Below are 22,548 nucleotides of genomic sequence, written 5' to 3' on the forward strand. Positions count from 1 at the left end.
TTTGATAAGAATAATGAATAAATACTAGTAGGAAAACATGACTATAGAGAACTAAACTGCATTCTATTTTTTTCTTTTTTCTAGGTGAGAGGAGGGATAGAGAGATAGACTCCCGCATGCACCCTGACCTAGATCCACCTGGCAACCCCACCAGGAGCCGATTCTGGATGCTCAAGTACTGAGCTATTTTTAGCAACTGAGACTGATATGCTCCAATGGAGCTATCCTCAGTGCCCCGGGCCACGCCTGAACCAATCAAGCCACTGACTGCAGGAGAGAAAGAGGAAGAGAAGGGGAAGAGGGAGAGAAGGGAGAAAGGGAGAGGAGGGAAGCAGATGGTCACTTCTCCTGTGTGCTCTGACTGGGAATTGAACCTGGAACATCCATACGCTGGGCCGAAGTTCTATCCACTAAACAACCAGCTAGGACCTAAACTGGATTCTAAGGTTTACTTCTGCTGCTTAAGAAAGTTAAACTGACCAACAGAGTTTTCTGTCAGATAAAGGTAAGTAGCCCTATGGTTACTGAACCGGAGGTGCATGGAGGAGAAGTGACACTAGAAAGGACTTGACATAACACATGCACATGAAATGAAAAACTGATTTACTTACCAGAGCTGCTTCCCAGCCCCACTGCCTATATCTTGGATCATGAGTGAATCGCCACAGGTACCAATAGGTTTCAATGACTTCTGGTCGGAGGATGTAATACTTCTCAGCCTGCCGGACTGCCACAGCCTCGACTGCACCATCAAACTTGAAGGACTCAGGACCCAGCTTTAAGGCTGTAACACGACAAAAGAAATAAATGAGAAAATAAACTATGCATGTTTGTATGCCGAAGTTTTTTCCTCCCCTGAAGGGATAGGGGATGAAATAGTTATTGTTGTCCTTTGTTTTATTTTTATTGTTGCTGTTTTGCAAAATCAGTCACTTTATAAGATCCACACTTGGTTTTCTTATAATAGACTTTTAAATATTCCTATTATTCTGACATGAAATCTCTCTCATAAATAATGTACATCAACACACTGTTAAATCTCCATATACTGACAAGAGTCCAGTAGTCCTTTGGAAATGAATGCAAAGGCAGACAGAAGCACATTACATGTTCTGTTTTGTTCCAAAATAAAATGAGACTGTACTGTATAGAACTATTTTTTAAAAAGTCAACACAATTTTGCCTGACTGGTGGTGGTGCAGTGGATAGGTTGTCGACTTGGGATGCTGAGGACCCAGGTTTGAATCCCTGAGGTTGCCAGCTTGAGCATGGGGTTGCTGGCTGAGTGAGAGATCAGAGACATGATCCTATGGTCGCTGGCTTGAAACCCAAGGTCGCTGGCTTGAGCAAGGGGTCACTGGCTTAGCTGGAGCCCCCTGGTCAAGGCACGTATGAGAAAGCAATCAATGAATAACTAAAGTAACTCAACTACGAACTGATGCTTCTCATCTCTCTCCTTTCTTTTCTGTCTGTCTCCAACTAGCTTAAGAAAAAAAAATATTAAAAAAAAGTCAAGACAATTTTAATGTCATTTTAAAATAATACACACTAAGCATTCAGATCATTTTTTCATTGACATTTAAAGCTCAGAGCCCAGATCTTGAATTAGACTTGGTTGTTGAGTATATACTTTTTTAAAGCATACTATATAGTATATAAAAACAACAGATTTTAAAACTTAAATCAGTTTTTTAAGAGAGAGAGAGAGAGAGAAGCATCAGTAGGTTGTTCCATTTAGTTGTGCATTCACTGGTTATTTCTTGTAATGAGCCCCCACTGAGGATCAAACCTACAACCTTGGCATATTGGGACAAGGCTCTAATCAACAGCACTATTCAGCCAGGACTAGAATGTATTGTTTTAAAAATTCATTTATATTCACAACATTATGAAGAAGACAGGGCAAGTACGATTATACCAAATTTTTGCATATGGAGCAACTGAGACTTAGGAAAGTCTAATGATTTGCTTAAGGTTCATAAATAGTAATAGTGGAACAAAGGAATTTTGAATCTCAGTTCACATGTTCTTTCCATAATCACAGTCTTTCATATCAGCAATAACAATGTCATTATAAAATATGAAGATCAGAAATATAATACAGAGAATTTTTTCATAACTTTGGTATTCTATGAATTCATACTTTCACCTATAAGCAACCAGTGTAATGCTTGACATATAATAGGTGCTCCATGTTTAATGGGGTAAATGATTAATTATAACAACTATGGTATATTTTGAATATGCCTGTTATATTTTAAGATCTTCCTATTTTATAACAATTATTTGATTTGTGGTCAAAATCTGAATAATAACAAGCCTTATTACGGGTACTAACACAAACACTGAATATCCATCCTGGTCCTCAATGTGTTACTAACTGGAGTTCTATTTTAAGTACATATTTAATACTCTATATCATTAACATGATAACACAATTTAGCTTCTATTTGTAACTCGGATCATTGATTTTACATGAATTATATACCAACACTTAAACTACCCTAAAATAAGATCTCTCGATATGTCCTTTTGATTTAGTTAATTTTATGAAATGGAAGCCTTGACTTAGTTACTGAGGAAATTAAAGGGTTAATTATACCACAAGTTCAATTTCTTATTATATAAAAATAATTTGACAGTTTTTGAAACAGAATAAATTTTATGTCAGTTGTATTTGTGTCATGGTACCTGATGTAAAATTAACCCTAAAACAGAAACTCAGTTGTTTAATATATGGACAATTCAACTTCTGAAATCACAAACAGGAATCATTGATTTTTATTCTTTCAGGGAACTCATTACCCATTATTTCACATAGAAACATACATTTTTAAAGCCACAGAAAACCTTGAAAGGTCTAGTTCAGTTTTCCTCAATCTTATTTTAAAGCATTTAAAAAATCTAATTGCCTTTTCTCTCCATGAAATTTTAATAATACATACTGTTTACCTATCTATAACTGTATGTATATCTATGCTTTGTACATAAAAAAATATTTTTCACCCCCAAGAATCAATTATTGTCACTGCTGAGAATCATCCCATTTTCCAAGTAAGGATAAAGCCCAGGAAATGTTACATATTTGCCTAAAGCAATGCCAGAGAATCTTTTTAGTTAAAGGCACAAACAACTCAAAAAATTATTGGTAAACTAAGAGAGAAACTACTAGTTACCTAGATACCAATTATACAATCAATATAACCACTACTATCTTATTTTCACAAGAGAATAGGCAAGGCATGTCACCTAAATCAGTTAATTTTGTGTCCTCTTTAAAGTAACCATTTTTATAGAAGCTGAGTTGAATGGCTAAATAGATTCTTACTATATTAAAATAAATACTGTTATCCCACATATCCCCAAATGTCCTAGCCCTTGATTTTAAAACAACTTCTTCAAAATCTTTATTAATAGAAACAGTAGCAGAATTCAGTAATAATAAAAAGAAAATGATGCAGGAATACATTTCCAGAATTAAAATTCAAGTTCTTAAGAAAATAATTTATTGTATTAAACTCTTTTGAAATAAAAATGTCTATATATTTTCCTTCTAACTCCTGAACATATTTTTATCTTCTAGGATAATTTAGACTAAGTAATTGGTATTATTAATATTCTTACCAGTTCTGTCATAAGACTCATGACATGTATGTGCAATTTCCGCCCCTAGCTCTAAATAATGACCAGCTTTGTCCCTGGAACCATCTGCTCCTAGTGCAAACATTCCTCCAGCAAAGCAGGCCAGATGCCCCATCTTCCTCTCCAGGTGCCCGTTCTTCCACTCTCCAATGAAGGTGAGACCTCCACGGGACTTCTTAATGAGATGTTTTTCGATAGCCTATAAGAAAGAGTATTCAAATTTCAGAAGCAAAATATTAAGAGTTCAAACTTACTGCATCCTTCTGACTATAAGACCTTGGTAATATATTCTACAGAGCAGTAACTTTTCCAAACTGAGAGGCTTAATTTACAATAAGTAAGTTTTGGAATGAATAATCAAGTTGCACATATTTGAACAAATATCCCAATCACTACTTTAACAAAACAAGGTGTAAGAGGGGAGAATAGTTTAAAGATCATCTTTCTTCTTGAGCTAAAATAATCAGTCAATTGAGATCACGATGACATATTAAAACCCAAAGGCTCTGTGGATTTATTTTCTATTTCATTCAACAAAAACTGAATAGAAAGAATACCTAAGATAATCAGAAAAATATACTTTGATATTTAGTAATGGTTTCTCCTTTGTTGTATAACTATACCTCTACTCAAAGTACTTTAAAAAGGCACCATTAGGTAAGATACCTTATATGTTATAAAGCTTAGGAAACTAGTTGTAAGTTCAAATTTAACTGCTTAATCCCTTACTTTGCAAAGTGAGGCATTATTTTGGATGTTGTGCCATGTTTAGGACAGGCCATGTGGTCCATCCTCTTGGAATGTCCATTTTACTCAAAATACATGGGGATGGCAAGAGAAATATTTTATATTAAACTTGAATATAAAAAAGTAGAGTCCAACAATTACATTTAATTTTTTAAATGAGATTTGTAAGAGCTTTGTTACTTTGGACTACGTTCTCACACATCGCTGATGGAATCTATGGACTCTCTTCCTCTAGAGATAGTTTTATGGGAAAGATTAAGAAACTGCATTAATTCAGTTCTCTTTGATAGCCCTTATTATATAATTAGAGACTAATTTCCTGACAATAAAAAGGAACTTAAATTAACTCACATTTTTACTGTGGGGTTTTCTCTAACAAGCTCAGTAACAATCAGCTTTGGAAAAAATTATTCTATTTTCTTTATAATAATGTTTTAAGAATTATAAGTACTATGCCTTATTCATCATCATCTTATATGCCCCAAAGCCTGTAAGTATAATATGTACTCAATAAATGTTTAATTAATAAGTCATTTTATAAATAAATGGTAAAAAATTGTATTTCACCTATTAGGGGAATGAGGAGTGGTTGATAAGCTTAATTAGGGGCCACTGGATTATGAATGTTCATTGTTTGCTTTAACCACAGCACTCTGAAGCACAAATGAGAAGACTGGTGTGTGAGTACAGGGACCACACCCTTCACCTGTGGACCTATGGCACCTAGAATGTGTTCCACATGTGAGGCACTCAGTAAAAACCTAAAGGAGCATATCCAGTTTGATACCAAACCACTTTATGATACTTTTGTCATTTTTGTTCATTATAAAACAAATCTTACTATAATTAAAAGTTACCAAACATATCCATGGATCTAGTAGAATTAAAGTAAAAAGTAGATATAAAGATAGGACTTTTGACCAGTAAATCACTTGTAAGGCTCTCTTCTCTCTAAAAAATGACAAATGTCTAAGAGTTTAACTTATATAAAATGCCAAACTATTGAATTACAATTAAGAGTAATATTATTGCCCTCTATTCAACAAATCTTCATAAATAATGCATTACTTTCTTATTCCTTAAAAAGTATGTTTTTCTTATTTCAAAAATTAAAGACTAAATAAAAACTTGATCAGAATAGGAGACCTGAAGATGGCAGATGCACAGACTCCCAGCTCACACCACCAAACTGGATCACAAACTAATTTAGGAACAATCAGAGTGTAAAACCAACTCTGGACTACAAGACCAGCTCTCAAAAACCAAGGAGCAAAGAAGAAGCCACACTGAGCCTGACATCTCTCCAGCTCCAATCAGCACAACAAGACACAGCTGAAAACAAGAAGTGAGGAGAAGGGGCCTCCATGGAGATCTGAGATACACCTCCTTCTACTGAAGCAGAGAAAGCACCCCACCTCCAGAGAGACTAACTGGCAGATTAGACTTTCAGAGTCTCAGGTTACACCCACTGCATTCCTGTATAGTTTCAAATAAGCCCTCTGCTGAGATCAGTAAACAAGACTATAACTGAGAAGAAAACAAACAAATCAAGACTTCAAAGCAGCCCAAATCCAAAAGTGGATTACTAATAACAGCTGATGCCAACCCAAGAAGACCTAGAAATAACACAACTGAAAATTGGAGGCAGACAACACCAAACTTAGACTCAGCCAGCACTACAAACAAAACACCCAAACACACAGACATAATGAGAAGACAGAGAAGTGCAATCCAAATGAAACCACAAAAGAAATCTCCAGAAAAGGAACTGAGTGATATGGAAATAACCAAACAGCCAGATGCAGAGTTTAGAATAATGATTGTTAAGATGCTTAGGGATCTTAGAACAACAATGGATGGTCATTATGAACACCTAAATAAAGAGATAGCAAGTATAAAAAAGGACATTGAAATATTAAAAAATAATCAGTCGGAGGTGACAAATATAATATCAGAATTGAAGACCACAATGGAAGGAATTAAAAGCAGGATGGATGAAGCTGAGGATCAAATCAGTGAGTTGGAGGACAAGATGAACAAAGGCATGAAAGCAGAGCAGAAAAAAGAGAGACTCAAAAAGTCTGAGGAAACTCTGAGAGAGCTCTGTGACAACATGGAGAGAAATAACATCCGCATCACAGGGGTTCCTGAAGAAGAAGAAGAAGAAGATAAGAAAAAGGGATAGAGACTGTATTCAATCAAATCATAGCTGAAAACTTCCCTAAATTGATGCAAGGAAGGGTCTCACAAGTTCAAGAAGCACAGAGAACTCCATTAAAGAGAAATCCAAAAAGACCTACACCAAGAGCAATAATATTACTCTTAATTGTAATTCAATAGTTTGGCATTTTATATAAGTTAAGACAAGACACATCAAAAATACCAAAGCTAAACTATAAAGAGAAAATATTAAAAGCTGCTAGAGAAAAGAAGGCTATCACTTACAAAGGAGGTCCCATAAGGATGACATCCGACTTCTCAACAGAAACACTTGAGGCCAGAAGGGAATGGCAAGAAATATTCAAAGTAATGTAGAACAAGAACCTACAACCAAGACTACTTTATCCAGCAAGGCTATCATTTAAAGTTGAAGAAAAAATAAAAAGTTCCCCAGACAAAAAAACTCAAGGAATTCATTACAACCAAACCAATGCTGCAGGAAATGTTAAGGGGCCTGTTGTAAACAGATCAAAGTGGGAAAAGAATATAGCAAAAGAGGAATACAGCTTTAAAGAATAAAATGGTAATAAACAATTATATATCAATAATAACCTTAAATGTAAATGGATTAAATGATCCAATCAAAAGATATAAGTTAGCTGCATGGATAAGAAAACAGGACCCTTACATATGCTGTCTACAAGAGACATACCTTAAAACAAAAGATGCACATAAACTGAAGGTAAAAGGATAGAAAAAAATATTTCATGCAACTTGACCGGACAGTGGTGCAGTGGATAGAGCGTCGGACTGGGATGCCGAGAACCCAGGTTCGAGACCCCGAGGTCACCAGCTTGAGTGTGGACTCATCTGGTTTGAGCAAAAGCTCACCAACTTGGACCCAAGGTTGCTGGCTTGAGCAAGGTGTTACTCAGTCTGCTGAAGGCCCGCGGTCAAGGCACATATGAGAAAGCAATCAATGAACAACTAAGGTGTAGCAATGTGCAATGAAAAACTAATGATTGATGCTTCTCATCTCTCCATCCCTGTCTGTCCCTCTCTCTGACTTTGTCTCTGTAAAAAAAAAAAAAAAAAAAAAAAACTTCATGTAAATGGGAATGAAAAAAAACCTGGGGTAGCAATACTTATATCAGACAAAATGGACTTTAAAACAAAGACTAGAGTAAGAGATAAAGGAGGTCACTACATAATGATAAAGGGAACAATCCAACAGAAAGATATAACCATCATAAATATCTACACACCTAATATAGGAGCACATAAATATATAAAGCAGACTTTGATGGATATAAAGGGCGAGATCAACCGCAATACTATAATAGTAGGAGATTTCTATACCCCACTAACATCACTAGATAGATCCTCAAGAAAGAAAATTAACAAAGAAACAGCAGACTTAAAGGACACACTAGATCAACTTGATTTAATAGATATCTTTAGAACTTTTCACCCTAAAACAGCAGAATATACATTCTTTTTAAGTGCTCATGGTACATTCTCTAAGATAGACCACATGTTAGGACACAAAAGCAATCTCAACAAATTTAAGATTGAAATCATATCAAGCATTTTCTCTGATCACAATGGCATGAAACTAGAAATCAACCACAACAGAAAAACTGAAAAATACTCAAGCACATGGAAACTAAATAGCATGTTATTAAACAACGAATGGGTTAACAATTAAATCAAGGAATACATAAAAAAATTCCTAGAAAGAAATGATAATGAGCAAACAACAACTCAAAATTTATGGGACACAGCAAAAGCAGTCCTGAGAGGGAAGTTCATAGCACTACAGGCATTCCTTAAGAAGCTTGAAAGAGCTAAAATAAACAACCAAACCCTTCATCTAAAAGAACTGGAAAAAGAACAGCAAGTAAGGCTCAGAGGTAGTAGAAGGAAGAACATAATAAAGATCAGAGTGGAAATAAATGACATAGAAGGTAAAGAAACAATATGGAGGATCAATGAAACCAAGAGCTGGTTCTTTGAAAGGGTAAACAAGATCGATGAATCTTTAACAAGATTCACCAAGAAAAGGAGAGGACTCAAATAAATAAAATTAGAAATGAGAGTGAAGAAATAACAACCGACACAACAGAAAAAGAAAATATTGTAAGAAGACACTATGAAGAACTGTATGCCAAAAAATTAACCTAGGTGAAATGGACAAATTCCTTGAAAGATATAATCTTCCAAAATCAATCTGGAAGAATCAGAAAACCTAAACAGACCGATTACAACAAAAGAAATCGAAACAGTTATCAAAAAGCTCCCAAAAAACAAAACTCCTGGGCCCGATGGCTTCATTGGTGAATTCTACCAAATAGTCAAAGAAGAACTAACTCCTATCCTTCTCAAGCTATTTCAAAAAATTCAGGAGGAAGGAATACTTCCAAGTTCCTTTATGAAGCGAGCATAATTCTGATTCCAAAACCAGGCAAAGACAACACAAAGAAAGAAAATTATAGGCCAATATCCCTGATGAATTTAGATGCTAAAATCCTCAGCAAAATATTAGCAAACCGGATCCAGCAATACATGAAAAAAATCATACATCATGATCAAGTGGGATTTATTCTGGGGAGGCAAGGATGGTACAACATTCGCAAATCAATTAATGTGATTCACCACATAAACAAAAGGAAGGAGAAAAACCACATGATAATTTCAATAGATGCAGAAAAAGCATTTGATAAAATCCAGCACCCATTTATGATCAAAACTCTTAGCACAGTGGGAATATACCTCTCAACATGATAAAGGCCATCTATGACAAACCCACAGCCAACATTATAATTAATGGACAAAAATTAAAAGAAATTCCCCTAAAATCAGGAACAAGGCAAGGATGCCCCCTTTCACCACTCTTATTCAACATAGTACTGGAAGTCCTAGCTACAGCAATCAGACAAGAAGAAGAAATAAAAGGCATCCAAATTAGAAAAGAAGAAGTAAAACTCTCATTATTTGCAGATGATATGATACTGTATATAGAAAACCCTAAAGTCTCAGTCAAAAAACTACTAGACCTGATGAATTCAGCAAGGTGGCAGGATATAAAATTAATGCACAGAAATTACAGGCATTTTTATACATGAACAATGAACTGTCAGAAAGAGAAATTAAGGAAACAATCCCCTTCACTATTACAACAACAAAAAATAAAGTACCTAGGAGTAAATTTAACCAAGGAGGTTAAAGACTTGTACTCAGAAAATCATAAAACATTGATAAAAGAAATCAAGGAAGACACAAACAAGTGGAAGCATATACCGTATTCATGGTTAGGAAGAATAAGCATCATTAAAATGTCTATATTACCCAAAGCAATTTATAAATTCAATGCAATACCAATTAAAATACCAATGACATACTTCAAAGATATAGAACACATATTCCAAAAATGTATATGGAACCAAAAAAGAACACGAATAGCCTCAGCAATCTTGAAAAATAAGAATAAAGTGGGAGGTATCACACTTCCTGATATCAAGTTATACTACAAGGCCATTGTACTTAAAACAGCTTGGTAATGGCATAAGAACAGCCATATAGATCAATGGAACAGAACAGAGAACCCAGAAATAACCCCCACATCTTTATGGACAATTGATATTTGACAAAGGAGGTAAGAGCATACAGTGGAGTAAAGACAGTCTCTGCAACAAATGGTATTGGGAAAACTGGACAGCTACCTGCAAAAAAAATGAAACTAGACTACCAACTTACACCATGCACAAAAATAAACTCAAAATGGATAAAGGACTTAAATGTAAATCGTGAAACCATTTGTATCCTAGACGAAATCTTAGGCAGTAAGCTCACCAACATCTATCGCAGCAATATTTTTGCTGAATTATCTCCACAGGCAAATGAAATAAAAAGATAAACAAATGGGACTATATCAATCTAAAAAGGTTTTGTGCAGCTAAAGACAATATGAACAGAATAAAAAGACAAACCACACAATGGGAGAACATATTTGACAATACATCTGATAAGAAATTAATAACCAAAATTTATAAAGAACTTGTAAAACTCAACACCAGGAAGACAAATAATCCAATCAAAAAATGGGCACAAAAAATAGAGACACTTCTCCAAAGAGGACATACAGTTGGCCAATAGACAAATGAAAAAATGCTCAACATCACTAATCATTAGAGAAATGCAAATTAAAACCACAATGAGATATCACCTCACACCAGTCAGAATGGTGCTCATCAACAAAACAACACACAGTAGGTGCTGGCAAGGATGTGGAGAAAGGGGAACCCTCCTGCACTGCTGGTGGGAATGCAGACTGGTGCAGCCACTGTGGAAAACAGTATGGAGATTCCTCAAAAAATTAGAAATAGTACTGCCCTTTGACCCAGCCATCCCACTTATAGGAATATATCCCAAGGACACCATATCACCAACTGAAAAAAATTAATGCACCCCCATGTTTATGGCAGCATTGTTCACAATAACGAAGATCTGGAAACAGCCCAAGTGTCTGTCAGTGGACAAGTAGATTAAAAAGCTTGGTACATATATACAATGGAATACTGTGGGGCTATGAAAAAGGAGGAAATATTACCTTTTGCAACAATATGGAGGGACCCGGAAACTATTATGTTGAATGAAATAAACCAGGCAGAGAAAGAAAAATATCATATGACCTCACTCATTTGAGGAATCCAATGAACAACGAGAACTGAGGAACGGAATTGAGACAGAGGAGGGATCAAAGGGACAAACCTGAAGGGAAGACGGAGGGCGCTGTAAGGAGGGTGGCAGGGGAGATGTTGAGGGGAATAGGGAGGAGGGGGGTTGCATTCGGGGTGACCCTAGATCTATGTGAACACAATTAATTAAATTTAAAAAAAACAAAGTAAAAAAACCCAAAAACTTGATCAGAATATAAAACCTGTAACTGTACATAATTTTGAAAAAGAAAGCTAAGATGTACAACATTAAGTATATTATATTTCAAATTAAAATTTAATTGTTACTTTATAAGTATATTTAAAATATAAAAAACATATAAAAAATATATGTTAAGCATGACCAGGCGGTGGCGCAAAGGATAGAGCGTCGGATTGGGATGCGGAGGACCCAGTTTCAAAACCCCAAGGTCGCTAGCTTGAGCGTGGGCTCATCTGGTTTGAGCAAAGCTCACCAGCTTGGACTCAAGGTCGCTGGCTCAAGCACGGGGTCACTCGGTCTGCTGAAGGCCTGCAGTCATGGCACATATGAGAAAGCAATCAATGAACAACTAAGGAACCACAATGAGAAATTGATGTTTCTCATCTCTCTCCATTCCTGTCTGTCTGTCCCATCTGTCCCTCTCTCTGACTCTCTGTTTCTGCCACACACACAAAAAAAATATATATATATGTTAAAAATATTAAATATACTGTAGTTGTTCATTTATCAAATACTGAATAACCTATTGTTTCAGGTGTTACACAAGGTGCTGTGACACTGGCAAAGAAATCAGTCTGCCTTCAAGGAATCCACAGTCTACTGGTAATGGCTAAAAGAAGGGGTCCCCAAACTACGGCCCGCGGGCTGCATGCAGCCCCCGAGACCATTTATCTGGCCCCCGCCGCACTTCCGGAAGGGGCACCTCTTTCATTGGTGGTCAGCACAGCGGCACTCAAGTACACTACTACTTCCGGTGACACGGGACGCACATGTCACAGCTCCGGAAGCGCATATCACTTGTTATGACTAGCAGTGACAAATATGGAACCAGACATTGACCATCTCATTAGACAAAAGCAGGCCCATAGTTCCCATTGAAATACTAGTCAGTTTGTTGATTTAAATTTACCTGTTCTTTATTTTAAATATTGTATTTGTTCCCGTTTTGTTTTTTTACTTTAAAATAAGATTTGTGCAGTGTTCACAGGGATTTGTTCATAGTTTTTTTTTTATAGTCCAGCCCTCCAACGGTCTTGAGGGACAGTGAACTGGCCCCCTGTGTAAACAGTTTGGGGACCCCTGGCTAAAAGCTTTGTATTTTCAACACTATGATTCTAAGACTACTACATTCTTCCTAGAGATGACTTTTCCAAGTCATAAAACCTTCTAGGCCTAAAGTTTAATAACACAATAACTTTCCAAAATGTAAGAATTTTTGAATTTTTGAAGTCACATACTAAAATGAAGATTCTTGATTATACATTAATTTAGTTCAATTTCTTAGTTAACTCAGTTCCCCAAGAAAATGTATCTAATGCCTACAATGAGCAAAGCACTACATGGTACATATTAGTTCAATTCCTCTGCATTTTTGTAAACAACTACAGAAAACTGTTTCCCTAAAACAGCGGTTCTCAACCTGTGGGTCGCGCCAACCGATAGCTTTAGGCGACCCGTGTTTTGGTCATTTGACCCCCGCCAGGGTCACGACCCACAGGTTGAGAACCGCTGCCCTAAAAGGTAAAGATATAAAATAGGTAATAAAATCCTTGGTACAATTTAAAAACAAACAACAACTATAACTCTAAATACTGACTGATGACTACAGTCAGAATTGTATATATATTTTAGTATATACAAAATATAGGACTTTAAAAAAGTGGTTAAAATCATTAAAAGGATATGTTTATACTAGATCAAAAAGCAAAGAACTTACTAAGTAATTAACAAATTTCTATTTCAGTTTTTGCTTGGAAATATCATGTGTGTTTCCAAGAATGAAACTTTTTCCAATTTCAAACTGTCAGGGCATTGTGGCATGAGGTTATATAAATGTAGTACAATACAGTGGTTATGAGCACAGGCTCCAGAGCCAGACTGTTTGGTTCCAAGCTCCACTACTTATTAAGTGTGTGGTCTTCATCAAGTTGCTGAAGCTCTCAGTGACTTAAGGTCCTCGTACGTAAGATGGCAGTAAAGACTAAATTATTTTACATGTGAAAAGGGCTTAGAACAGTGCTAGAATTAACCAATAGGCTCCCCAAAATTAGGGAATCAGGGAATGTGCAGATACTCCAGTACTTTAAGCCTTTTGTAGTGCGTCCTTAAAGTCATGGTGCACTTCTGACCGGTCACAGGAAAGCAACAAAAGACGATAGAAATGTGAAATCTGCACCAAATAAAAGGAAAACTCTATCAGTTTCATACCTATTCAGTGCAGTTCAATGTGGGCTCACGCACAGATTTTTTAGGGCTCCTTAGGTAGGTATCCCGTATAGCCTCTACAGACTCATCACTGACTGATGGCCTACCAGAACGGGGTTTCTCCACCAAACTGCCGGTTTCTTTCAACTGCTTATCCCACCGAGTAATGTTATTCCTATGTGGTGGCACTTCGTTATAAACGCGCCGATATTCACGTTGCACTTTGGTTACGAATTCGAATTTAGTGAGACACACAACACACTGAACTTTCCTCTGTACCATCCACATCTCGACTGGCATGGCCGTGGGCTGCTCTGCTGTATACACGGTGTTATGTCATCATCTGCGCATGCGCACATGCTGCCACATCATCCTACAGAAACTGGGTTTTCCTTTTATTTGGTGCAGATTTCACATTTCTATCATCTTTTGTTGCTTTCCTGTGACCGGTCAAAAGTGTACCATGACTTTACGGACACACTGTATAGTGCATTTTCACCAATGCAATAAAAGTTGGTTTTGCATCTCATTTGCATAATCAGACAACCTTCTTTGACTTGTTGACTGCTTTTCTGATGTTCTTGTTTAATTAAAAAAAAAATCAAATGCTTTTTTTTATTGCTTCATATTCACTTTGAAATATCCCCTAATTTTTGTGAGCAGTATATATACGTGTTTTGCCTTTCTTATTTACCAATAAGCTCTCAATATGCAGGTTCAGTGAGTCGTTTGAAAGAAGAAATGTTAATGGAAGTACATGTAAAGTCAGAAGTTTATCCAGTCTCTGCAGACAATAACTGGAATTATTTTAATTATTTAATTATTTTAATTATTAAAATAAATTTTCATACATAAATATGCTACACTAAATTCTTTCAATAATTTCTTTAAAATGTCACAATAAAGGAAAATTTAATATGACTTTTATATTAAAATACTAACAAACTTTATAGCAAGTGCATATAATAAAATGCATATAAAATATTCATCTGTTATATCAAATACACTGGATATTCAATATGTTAAATTAGTAAATGTTCTGACTGTAATTACCTCAATAGCATCATCGTACATTTTTCTCGCCTCATGATCTGTTTTATCCGACATCAGCCATGCTTTCAGCAAGTATTCATAAAAACTGTCTCCCAAACCACCAACTGATGTATGATCTGTAACAAGAGAGAAAACAATGCAAAAATGTTTTTCAATTATAATGACTATTACAGGTCAATAATTTAAAAATTATATTAACAGCTTTATTTCCAACATATAGTTCAAATTTAGTCCAGTAAGAGCACACCATAATTACTCTCCCCTACACGTGTATCCAATTTTCTAGAAAATCTTTTCCTGCTAGTTGTAGTATTTCACAGTTAGTAGTCTTTTCTTTAGTCACATAGTTTGCATATTGTCACACATACAAATGTTTCCAGAACTAAAAATAATTATCCTTCATATTTTAGTGGCTTTAACTATATAAGCTATAAGATTAAATATGAGATATACTTAAATGTGATGTTAACCAAAAAGAGCTCATTTTTCTATAGAGTGGTGAACAGTGATTTCTCTGCTGAAGACAGTAAATTAAAATGAATCTTCAAAAAAAAAAAAAAAAAAAGCCCAAGAATTCCTTTGCAATATTTGCTTACATTCTATAGAATGTTCCTAAATCAATACCCTTGATTACTATTTATATAGCTATTAGTACCTATTTGTCCTAGGTATATTCTTATTCTATCCCATCTATTCTAACTCGATCCAATTCAATATCACTCCCAAGGCAACCATACCCTACATCCACGAACTTTGTTTCAAAACTCACATCCTCTCTGCATAAAAAGAAAATGATCATGTATCTAATAGCCCTTTCAATCATTCATTTAGAATTATTGTTGGGTTTTTTTCAAATTAGTGAGGGAAGGATAGACTAGTCGGTAGTTTATGGCAACAACTGTCAGGGGGAAATGCATATCAATATTTATATCTTTAGCTCACAAAAATAAATTTGTGGTGGATTAGGCCCTGGCCGGTTGGCTCAGTGGTAGAGCATCGGCCAGGCGTGCAGAAGTCCCGGGTTTGATTCCTGGCCAGGGCACACAGGAGAGGTGCCCATCTGCTTCTCCACCCCTCCCCCTCTCCTTCCTCTCTGTCTCTCTCTTTCCCTCCTGCAGCGAGGCTCCATTGGAGCAAAAGATGGCCCTGGCGCTGGGGATGGCTCCATGGCCTCTGCCCCAGGCGCTAGAGTGGCTCTGGTCGCAACAGAGCTATGCCCCAGATGGGCAGAGCATCGCCCCCTGGTGAGCGTGCCAGGTGGATCCCGGTCGGGCGCATGCAGGAGTCTGTCTGACTGCCTCCCCGTTTCCAGCTTCAGAAAAAAAAAAAATTGTGGTGGATTAATGATTTCAAAGTAAACAGAAAACTTAAGTATACCAGAAAAAAATATAAGAAAATGTCTGCTCTTCTTAAGCAGATGATCTTAAACAAAACACAAAACAAAGGTGCCATAAAGGAAAAGATTTATTGTATCATATGATAGGTATAAGCTATCATAAATGAATCTGTAAGACAAGAATGAGACTGGAGCCCTGGCCGGTTGGCTCAGCGGTAGAGCGTCGGCCTAGCGTGCGGAGGACCCGGGTTCGATTCCCGGCCAGGGCATACAGGAGAAGCGCCCATTTGCTTCTCCACCCCTCCGCCTCGCCTTCCTCTCTGTCTCTCTCTTCCCCTCCCGCAGCTAAGGCTCCATTGGAGCAAAAATGGCCCGGGCGCTGGGGATGGCTCTGTGGCCTCTGCCTCAGGCGCTAGAGTGGCTCTGGTCGCAACATGGCGACGCCCAGGATGGGCAGAGCATCGCCCCCTGGTGGGCAGAGCGTCGCCCCATGGTGGGCGTGCCGGGTGGATCCCGGTCGGGCGCATGCGGGAGTCTGTCTGACTGTCTCTCCCCGTTTCCAGCTTCACAAAAAAAAAAAAAAAAAAAAAAAGAATGAGACTGGGAGAAGATATTTGTAACATATATAATAGAAATAAGGGCTTATGTTCTACACAAAGAACTCTGAAACCTAAGGAAAACTGATACAGGGCACATATAAATAATTAACAAAAAAGAAATACAAATTGATAATTAACCTAAGAAAGGAAGCTCATCTCCACTAATGATCAGAGAAAATCAAATTAAAACAATGAGATTTCATTTTTTTCTGTTTAATGTGCAAACATTTTAAAAGATTAATAACAATGTTGCTAAGATTATGGTTCACAGTTGCTGGAATTGAAGAGCAATTTTGTAGTAGCTATTAAAATTAAACCTTGGTTTTTCTAGTTTTGGAATTATCCTGTAACAATACTTGTATAAATACACAGATTTAAATGCATCACAGCACTATTCCCACTAGCAAAATAGTAAGATTCTTCATATATCTAGGGAAGTGGCTAAATAAATTATGTCTAAACATACTCCAGCAGACCATGAAATCATTAAAGAGAATCAGGTTAATCTATAAGTCATATTGAAGGATATTTATTATATGTTGTTGAATGCAGTGGGGAGCAAAAAAGCAGGTTTCATAACAATAGTTTAATACTACTAAAAATTTATGTGTTTAAATGAATGCTATGTACACATATAAAAGGTTTGACAAGTGTCAACAGTGATTAACTCTAAGGAAGGAGCCCTTCAATTTTTACTTTATGTACTTATATTTTATTAGAATACATGTAACTTGCATAATTAAGTCATCTTTTGTTATAGAAAGTAATAAAAGGGGGAAAAGTGCCCTCATTCACTGTAGGTAATATGTCTGCTGATACTCTAATAATTCACTTGTACCTTAAACAACTTGCATCTAAAATGCTCTTATTTCTTTTTTTAACCTAAATATACATTTAATGAATTTTTACATATGTATATAGCCACAAAACCACCAAGATAAAAATATATAGCATTTCCAGTATCTAGCATCCCAAAATCTTCCTCATGTGGCTTTCAAAATCAATGTCTAACTCCAAAGATAACCATTTTTTCTGATCTCTATCATCATGGATTTTTTTGCCAAGTTCATATATAAACTTATATAAATGGCCATTAAATAAAACAGAATTTACTTTCAACTGTAATTTGTTAGCTTAACAATCTTCTCCACTGTTTTCCATCTAAATATTTAGGAGGAGGATGCCTCTGCTTATTTGACACTCTGTGTTTCTGACACTGGTAAGTGACTGGGTATTAGAGAAGACACTTAGAGGAACAGAAGACAGTTACCATGTGATCCCTTACTCTAAGCTTCAAACTGCACACATGCAAAAAAATCACAATTAAATTTCTAATAGCATTCAATACTCATCACACTTACATTTAAGAATTTTATAATGATGATGGGTTTAGAGGATAAATTATACCTAGATGCTAAATTAATTCTAACACTTAAACATTTTATAATTATAAAAAATCAAAAAGACAATATACTTATAATATATTAAAACAATATGGAATAGAGTGGGAAAGTCCCTCATACTTAACAGGCATTTGGGACAGAGCAAGGATTAGGGATGCCTTTTGGGCACATTATTTGGCAATGAATAAAAGGCAGTGGTTTTATATTCAAAGCACTATAACAAATATCTCCATCAATACTTCTACTTCAGTTTTGTGGCTATGGCAACATGTCTTGCCTCAATGAGGAAACGACAGCATTACTATTTGACCAGCTGCCTGGGTTTTTCTTAGACTTCATCAGCTGCTTAAAATCATGCTGTATTTTAATTGTCTTCCTATCTTAACCATGATTCTCTCGCTAGCTTTTAAGTTTTTGCCCCAGATTTTCGGTTGCCTCCTATCTTTTTCTTTTGTCATTCGTATTGTATCCCAGCCTCACAATCAAGTTACTCAGACTTACATTGAGTCTCCCCTGCCCTTCTTCTGCCCCTAGAGACCTTCCTCCCAATCTTATTTTCTAAGCACATTGTACAAGCGATCGTCGAGACTTTTCTTGCTTTCCTGAGTTAGATTCACTATTTCCTCAAGCTTATGTCTTAGTTTATACCTCTTTTACTGAATCATATTATCACAGAATTTCCCAAGAAAGAATATGTGGGATGTAACCATGCTGTCTGAAAATGTCTTTTTTATACCCCCCCCCCCATTCTATTTTGTGTAGGTCTCAATTCCCCCTCCTCTCACTCAACTGGCCTTCCTGAGCTTTAAAATCTTCATTTTGATATTGGTTAATTTTTTCCCCTACATTCATTGTGCTGAGCACTTTTCACATGTATTTCAGCTTGGAGAAAATGCTCTTACATTATTTATTTTCTCCACATCTCTGCTCTGAAACTCACACTAGCTGGAAATTATACCTCTTAAACTGACTCTAGTATTCTTTACTCTCAATTTTTAGTCTCTCGGTCTTCTTTCTCTTTATTCTGGGAACTTTTAAAAAATCAATTTTATCTTTTAGTCCTTATATTAAAGCTTTAATGTCAGCAATCATAGTTTTAACCTCTGGGTTCTTTTCTGTTCTCTAATTGCTTCTTTTTCATAGTATCCTATTCCTATTTTAGGAATATATTTTTAGAGTTCTTTGAATTAAAGAGAAGATTAAAAATGTTTATTTATAAAATTGCCTTAATCTCCTTTGGGATCCCCTTTATAAATTTAAACATTTTTTTTGCTGTGAAATTTGACATTCATACAAAAAAGCATGTAAAAGACAAATATTATGCTCATTATAGAGAACCTCTGCTCAGAATAATGTCAGTACCCCAAAAGCCTACCCCTTTTCAATCACAGTTCCCACCTCCTAGAGGTAACCAGTATCTTGAATTTGGGAGTAATCACTTTGATTTTTCCATATGGTTATCATGGAATACCCTCTTCTAACCACTATTGCTTTATTTTGTCCTTCGGTATACATAATAAGTGGCATTATTTATTCTCGTGTCTAGTTTCTGTATTTCAACACTGTGAGATTCAATCATGTTGATGTATATAGCTCTGCTCCACTGAAGTTCTGGGTAGCTAGTTGTGGGTTTCCTCCACTGAACAGTGGGTGTTCCTCCACTAGAAAGATATATCTGTCACTACGTCTCTCTCCTGATTGGGAATTCTGACTGGATGCTTTCTGTGTAGCTAAGGAGGACAGGTGGGCTAACTGGCAGGCTTTGCTTTAGAGACAGGAATGATGTACATATTGTGCTCTGTGGATCTGCTTGAATTGTAGAATGAAAGGAGGCATTATTCTGGGGTACCAACATCCATATAAAAAGTCTTACCATTCTTCAATGAAATCATTCAATTTTTTAAAAGAGCTGCATGATAATGCCCACTAGTAAATGCCAAGAATAAGGTGATGGAGAAAAATTTCAAGTAAAGCCCATGTACCCTATAATCACCTTAAACAAAGCTACTTTTCACGCATGTGTTCAACTACTTGAAGGCCCTGGCCGGTTGGCTCAGCGTTAGAGTGTTGGCCTGGTGTGTGGAAGTCCCGGGTTTGATTCCCAGTCAGGACACACAGGAGAAGCACCCATCTTCTTCTCCACCCTTCCCCCTCTCCTCCTCCTCTCCTCTCTCACTATCTCTCTCTTCTCCTCCCGTAGCCAAGGCTCCATGGAGCAAAGTTGGCTCGGGCACTGAGGATGGCTCTATGGCCTCCGCCCCAGGTGCTAGAATGGCTCCAATTGCAGTGGAGCAACACTCCAGAGGGGCTGAGCATCGCCCCCTGGTGGGCATGCCAGGTGGATACCGGTCAGGTGAATGCAGGAGCCTGTCTGTCTGCCTCCCCACCCTCACCCCCACTCCCACCCCCACTTCTTACTTCGGAAAAATACAGAAAAAAAATGGTAAGTATATTTTTAAAGTGTACTAAGAAAAAAAGTAAAAAGATAATATTACCCAAAATAAAAATTCCATTGAAAAATTGGCAAATATAAAAAATTTTATTAAATCTACTTGAAAAACAATGAATCGATCAGAAAAAAAATCAGACTCCATCTGAAAACAGCCCTGTTTAATATTCTGAGAAGTCAGAATTACCTGAAAGAAAATCAGATTCTGCCCACCTATGAGCAACTTGACAATGGACACTCACATTATTGCTTTAAAAGCTTCTTTACAGCACCTGGCGCAATTCTTACAGTAACGCGTACTCACTAAGCATGCATTAAACGATTGGCTAAATTTCCATTTTCAAGTATTAATAGCATTTCACAATTATAACCTGTCTTTAAGGTACTTTTACTTTAAAAAATTAAACCATTTAAAAAAATGTTTCCATTTGTATAGTATCTCATGCCTTTCAGTTTAGGAAAACAAGTAATTATGACATAGGTAGTAATACCTAGCACAATAATTACAAGTTCAACAAAAAAAATGTTTGCAGAATGAATACATTAAATACCTGAAGTACTCATTCAAATTTTAATAAAATTTTCATGTGTATTATTTTAAACACTTCCTTATTCCCCCAATATTAAGGTGTCCATAACTATAATACATAAAATTGTTTACATTGAAAAGATAGTTTAAAAAACTACTCCAATAATGTGAATTATTAGAAAAATGAATAAAAATCTTGATACTAAGCTTTTCCTTTTGGAGTTTTATAATCTTCTGTAAACATACCATTGCACCTACAGCTTTTTAACCACCTCACAGCTCAATGTCCAGATAAAATACTTCAGACTACTCAGGTGACTGCAGTAGAAATGTATTTTGTAAAAAATATACAATTCCACTCCTCTCTTCTCTCTTTACAGAGTTTGGATTGACAGCTGCTTCCTTTTCATCTACTTACTCCTTAATCTCCTAAATTCTGGCTTTAGCTGATAATATAGCCAAACCAAATGATGCTCTACAGTTTAAGAGTAATTTTTTCTCAGTCCCCACTCATGAAGGAAATTGGTTATTTCATGTAAAGGGCACTGTGGAAGATGAAACCAGTAAGGAGTGATACTGGACTGTGGGAGAGAACTGAAGGCCTAAATTAACCAAAGGGAAGAAGAGATGAAAGAGCAGATTTTAGAATTACTAAGAAGGTAAAAACAATAGGATGTGAGTCTGCTCAGACTGCCAAGTTTCTGGCGCAGGCTACAGACTATGTAGAGTGTGGGTGAGACAAGAAATCACAGGAGTAAATTTTAAGGGAGAGACAAGAAGTTTAATTCTGTAAATACTGAGTTTAAGATACCTAAAAAATAACCAGAAAAAAATACCCTCGACATGAAGAGAAGTTTAAAGCTCAAGAAAAGTAAATAATGAAATATACAGTTTGTTTTAATGCATTTGCTTTATTGTGCTTTGCAAATACTGTGCTCTTTAAATACTGAAGGTTTGTGGTGACCCTGTGTCAAGCAAGTCTATTGGCGTCATTTTCCCAACACCCTTTGCTCACCTCTTATCTCTTTGTCACATTTTGGTAATTCTCACAATATTTCAAACTTTTTCATTATTACACTTGTCAGGATGATGTATGATAGGTTTGTATTGCATCTGTTTTGTATTATAACTTTTAATATTAGTAATTGTTTGGGGCACCATGAACTATACCCAGATAAAAGGGAAAACTTGGCTGCTCTAGCAACTAGCTGTTTCCCTATCTCTGTCTCCTCAGGCCTCCCTATTCCCTGAGACAAAACAATAATGAAATTTAGTGAATCAATAACCCTATAAACCTCTCAGTGTTCAAGTGGAAGAAGAGCTACACCTCTCACTTTTCATCAAAAGTAATGATTATGCTTAGTGCGAAAAGCATGTTGAAAGCCAAGCTAGGCTTCTTGAACCAAACAGCCAAGTTGTGAATGCAAAGGAAAAGTTCTAGAAAGAAATTAAAAGTGCTACTCCAGTGAACACACAAATGATAAGAA

At 36.3% G+C, this 22,548-nt stretch overlaps 1 protein-coding gene across 1 annotated transcript in view; it reads right to left on the reverse strand.

Moving 5' to 3' along the window:
• The window catches only part of MAN1A2 (mannosidase alpha class 1A member 2), a 155,886-nt gene that overhangs the window by 23,899 nt on the left and 109,439 nt on the right, over nt 1-22,548 (reverse strand). The window contains exons 9-11 of the mRNA XM_066268165.1: nt 14,746-14,861; nt 3,625-3,841; nt 612-784 (exon numbers count right to left, since the gene is read on the reverse strand). Of these exons, the coding sequence (XP_066124262.1) occupies nt 612-784; nt 3,625-3,841; nt 14,746-14,861 (506 nt within the window). The remainder of the gene's footprint in view (nt 1-611; nt 785-3,624; nt 3,842-14,745; nt 14,862-22,548) is intronic.

This window comes from Saccopteryx bilineata, chromosome 3 (assembly GCF_036850765.1).
Source record: "Saccopteryx bilineata isolate mSacBil1 chromosome 3, mSacBil1_pri_phased_curated, whole genome shotgun sequence".
Classification (NCBI taxonomy): domain Eukaryota; kingdom Metazoa; phylum Chordata; class Mammalia; order Chiroptera; family Emballonuridae; genus Saccopteryx; species Saccopteryx bilineata.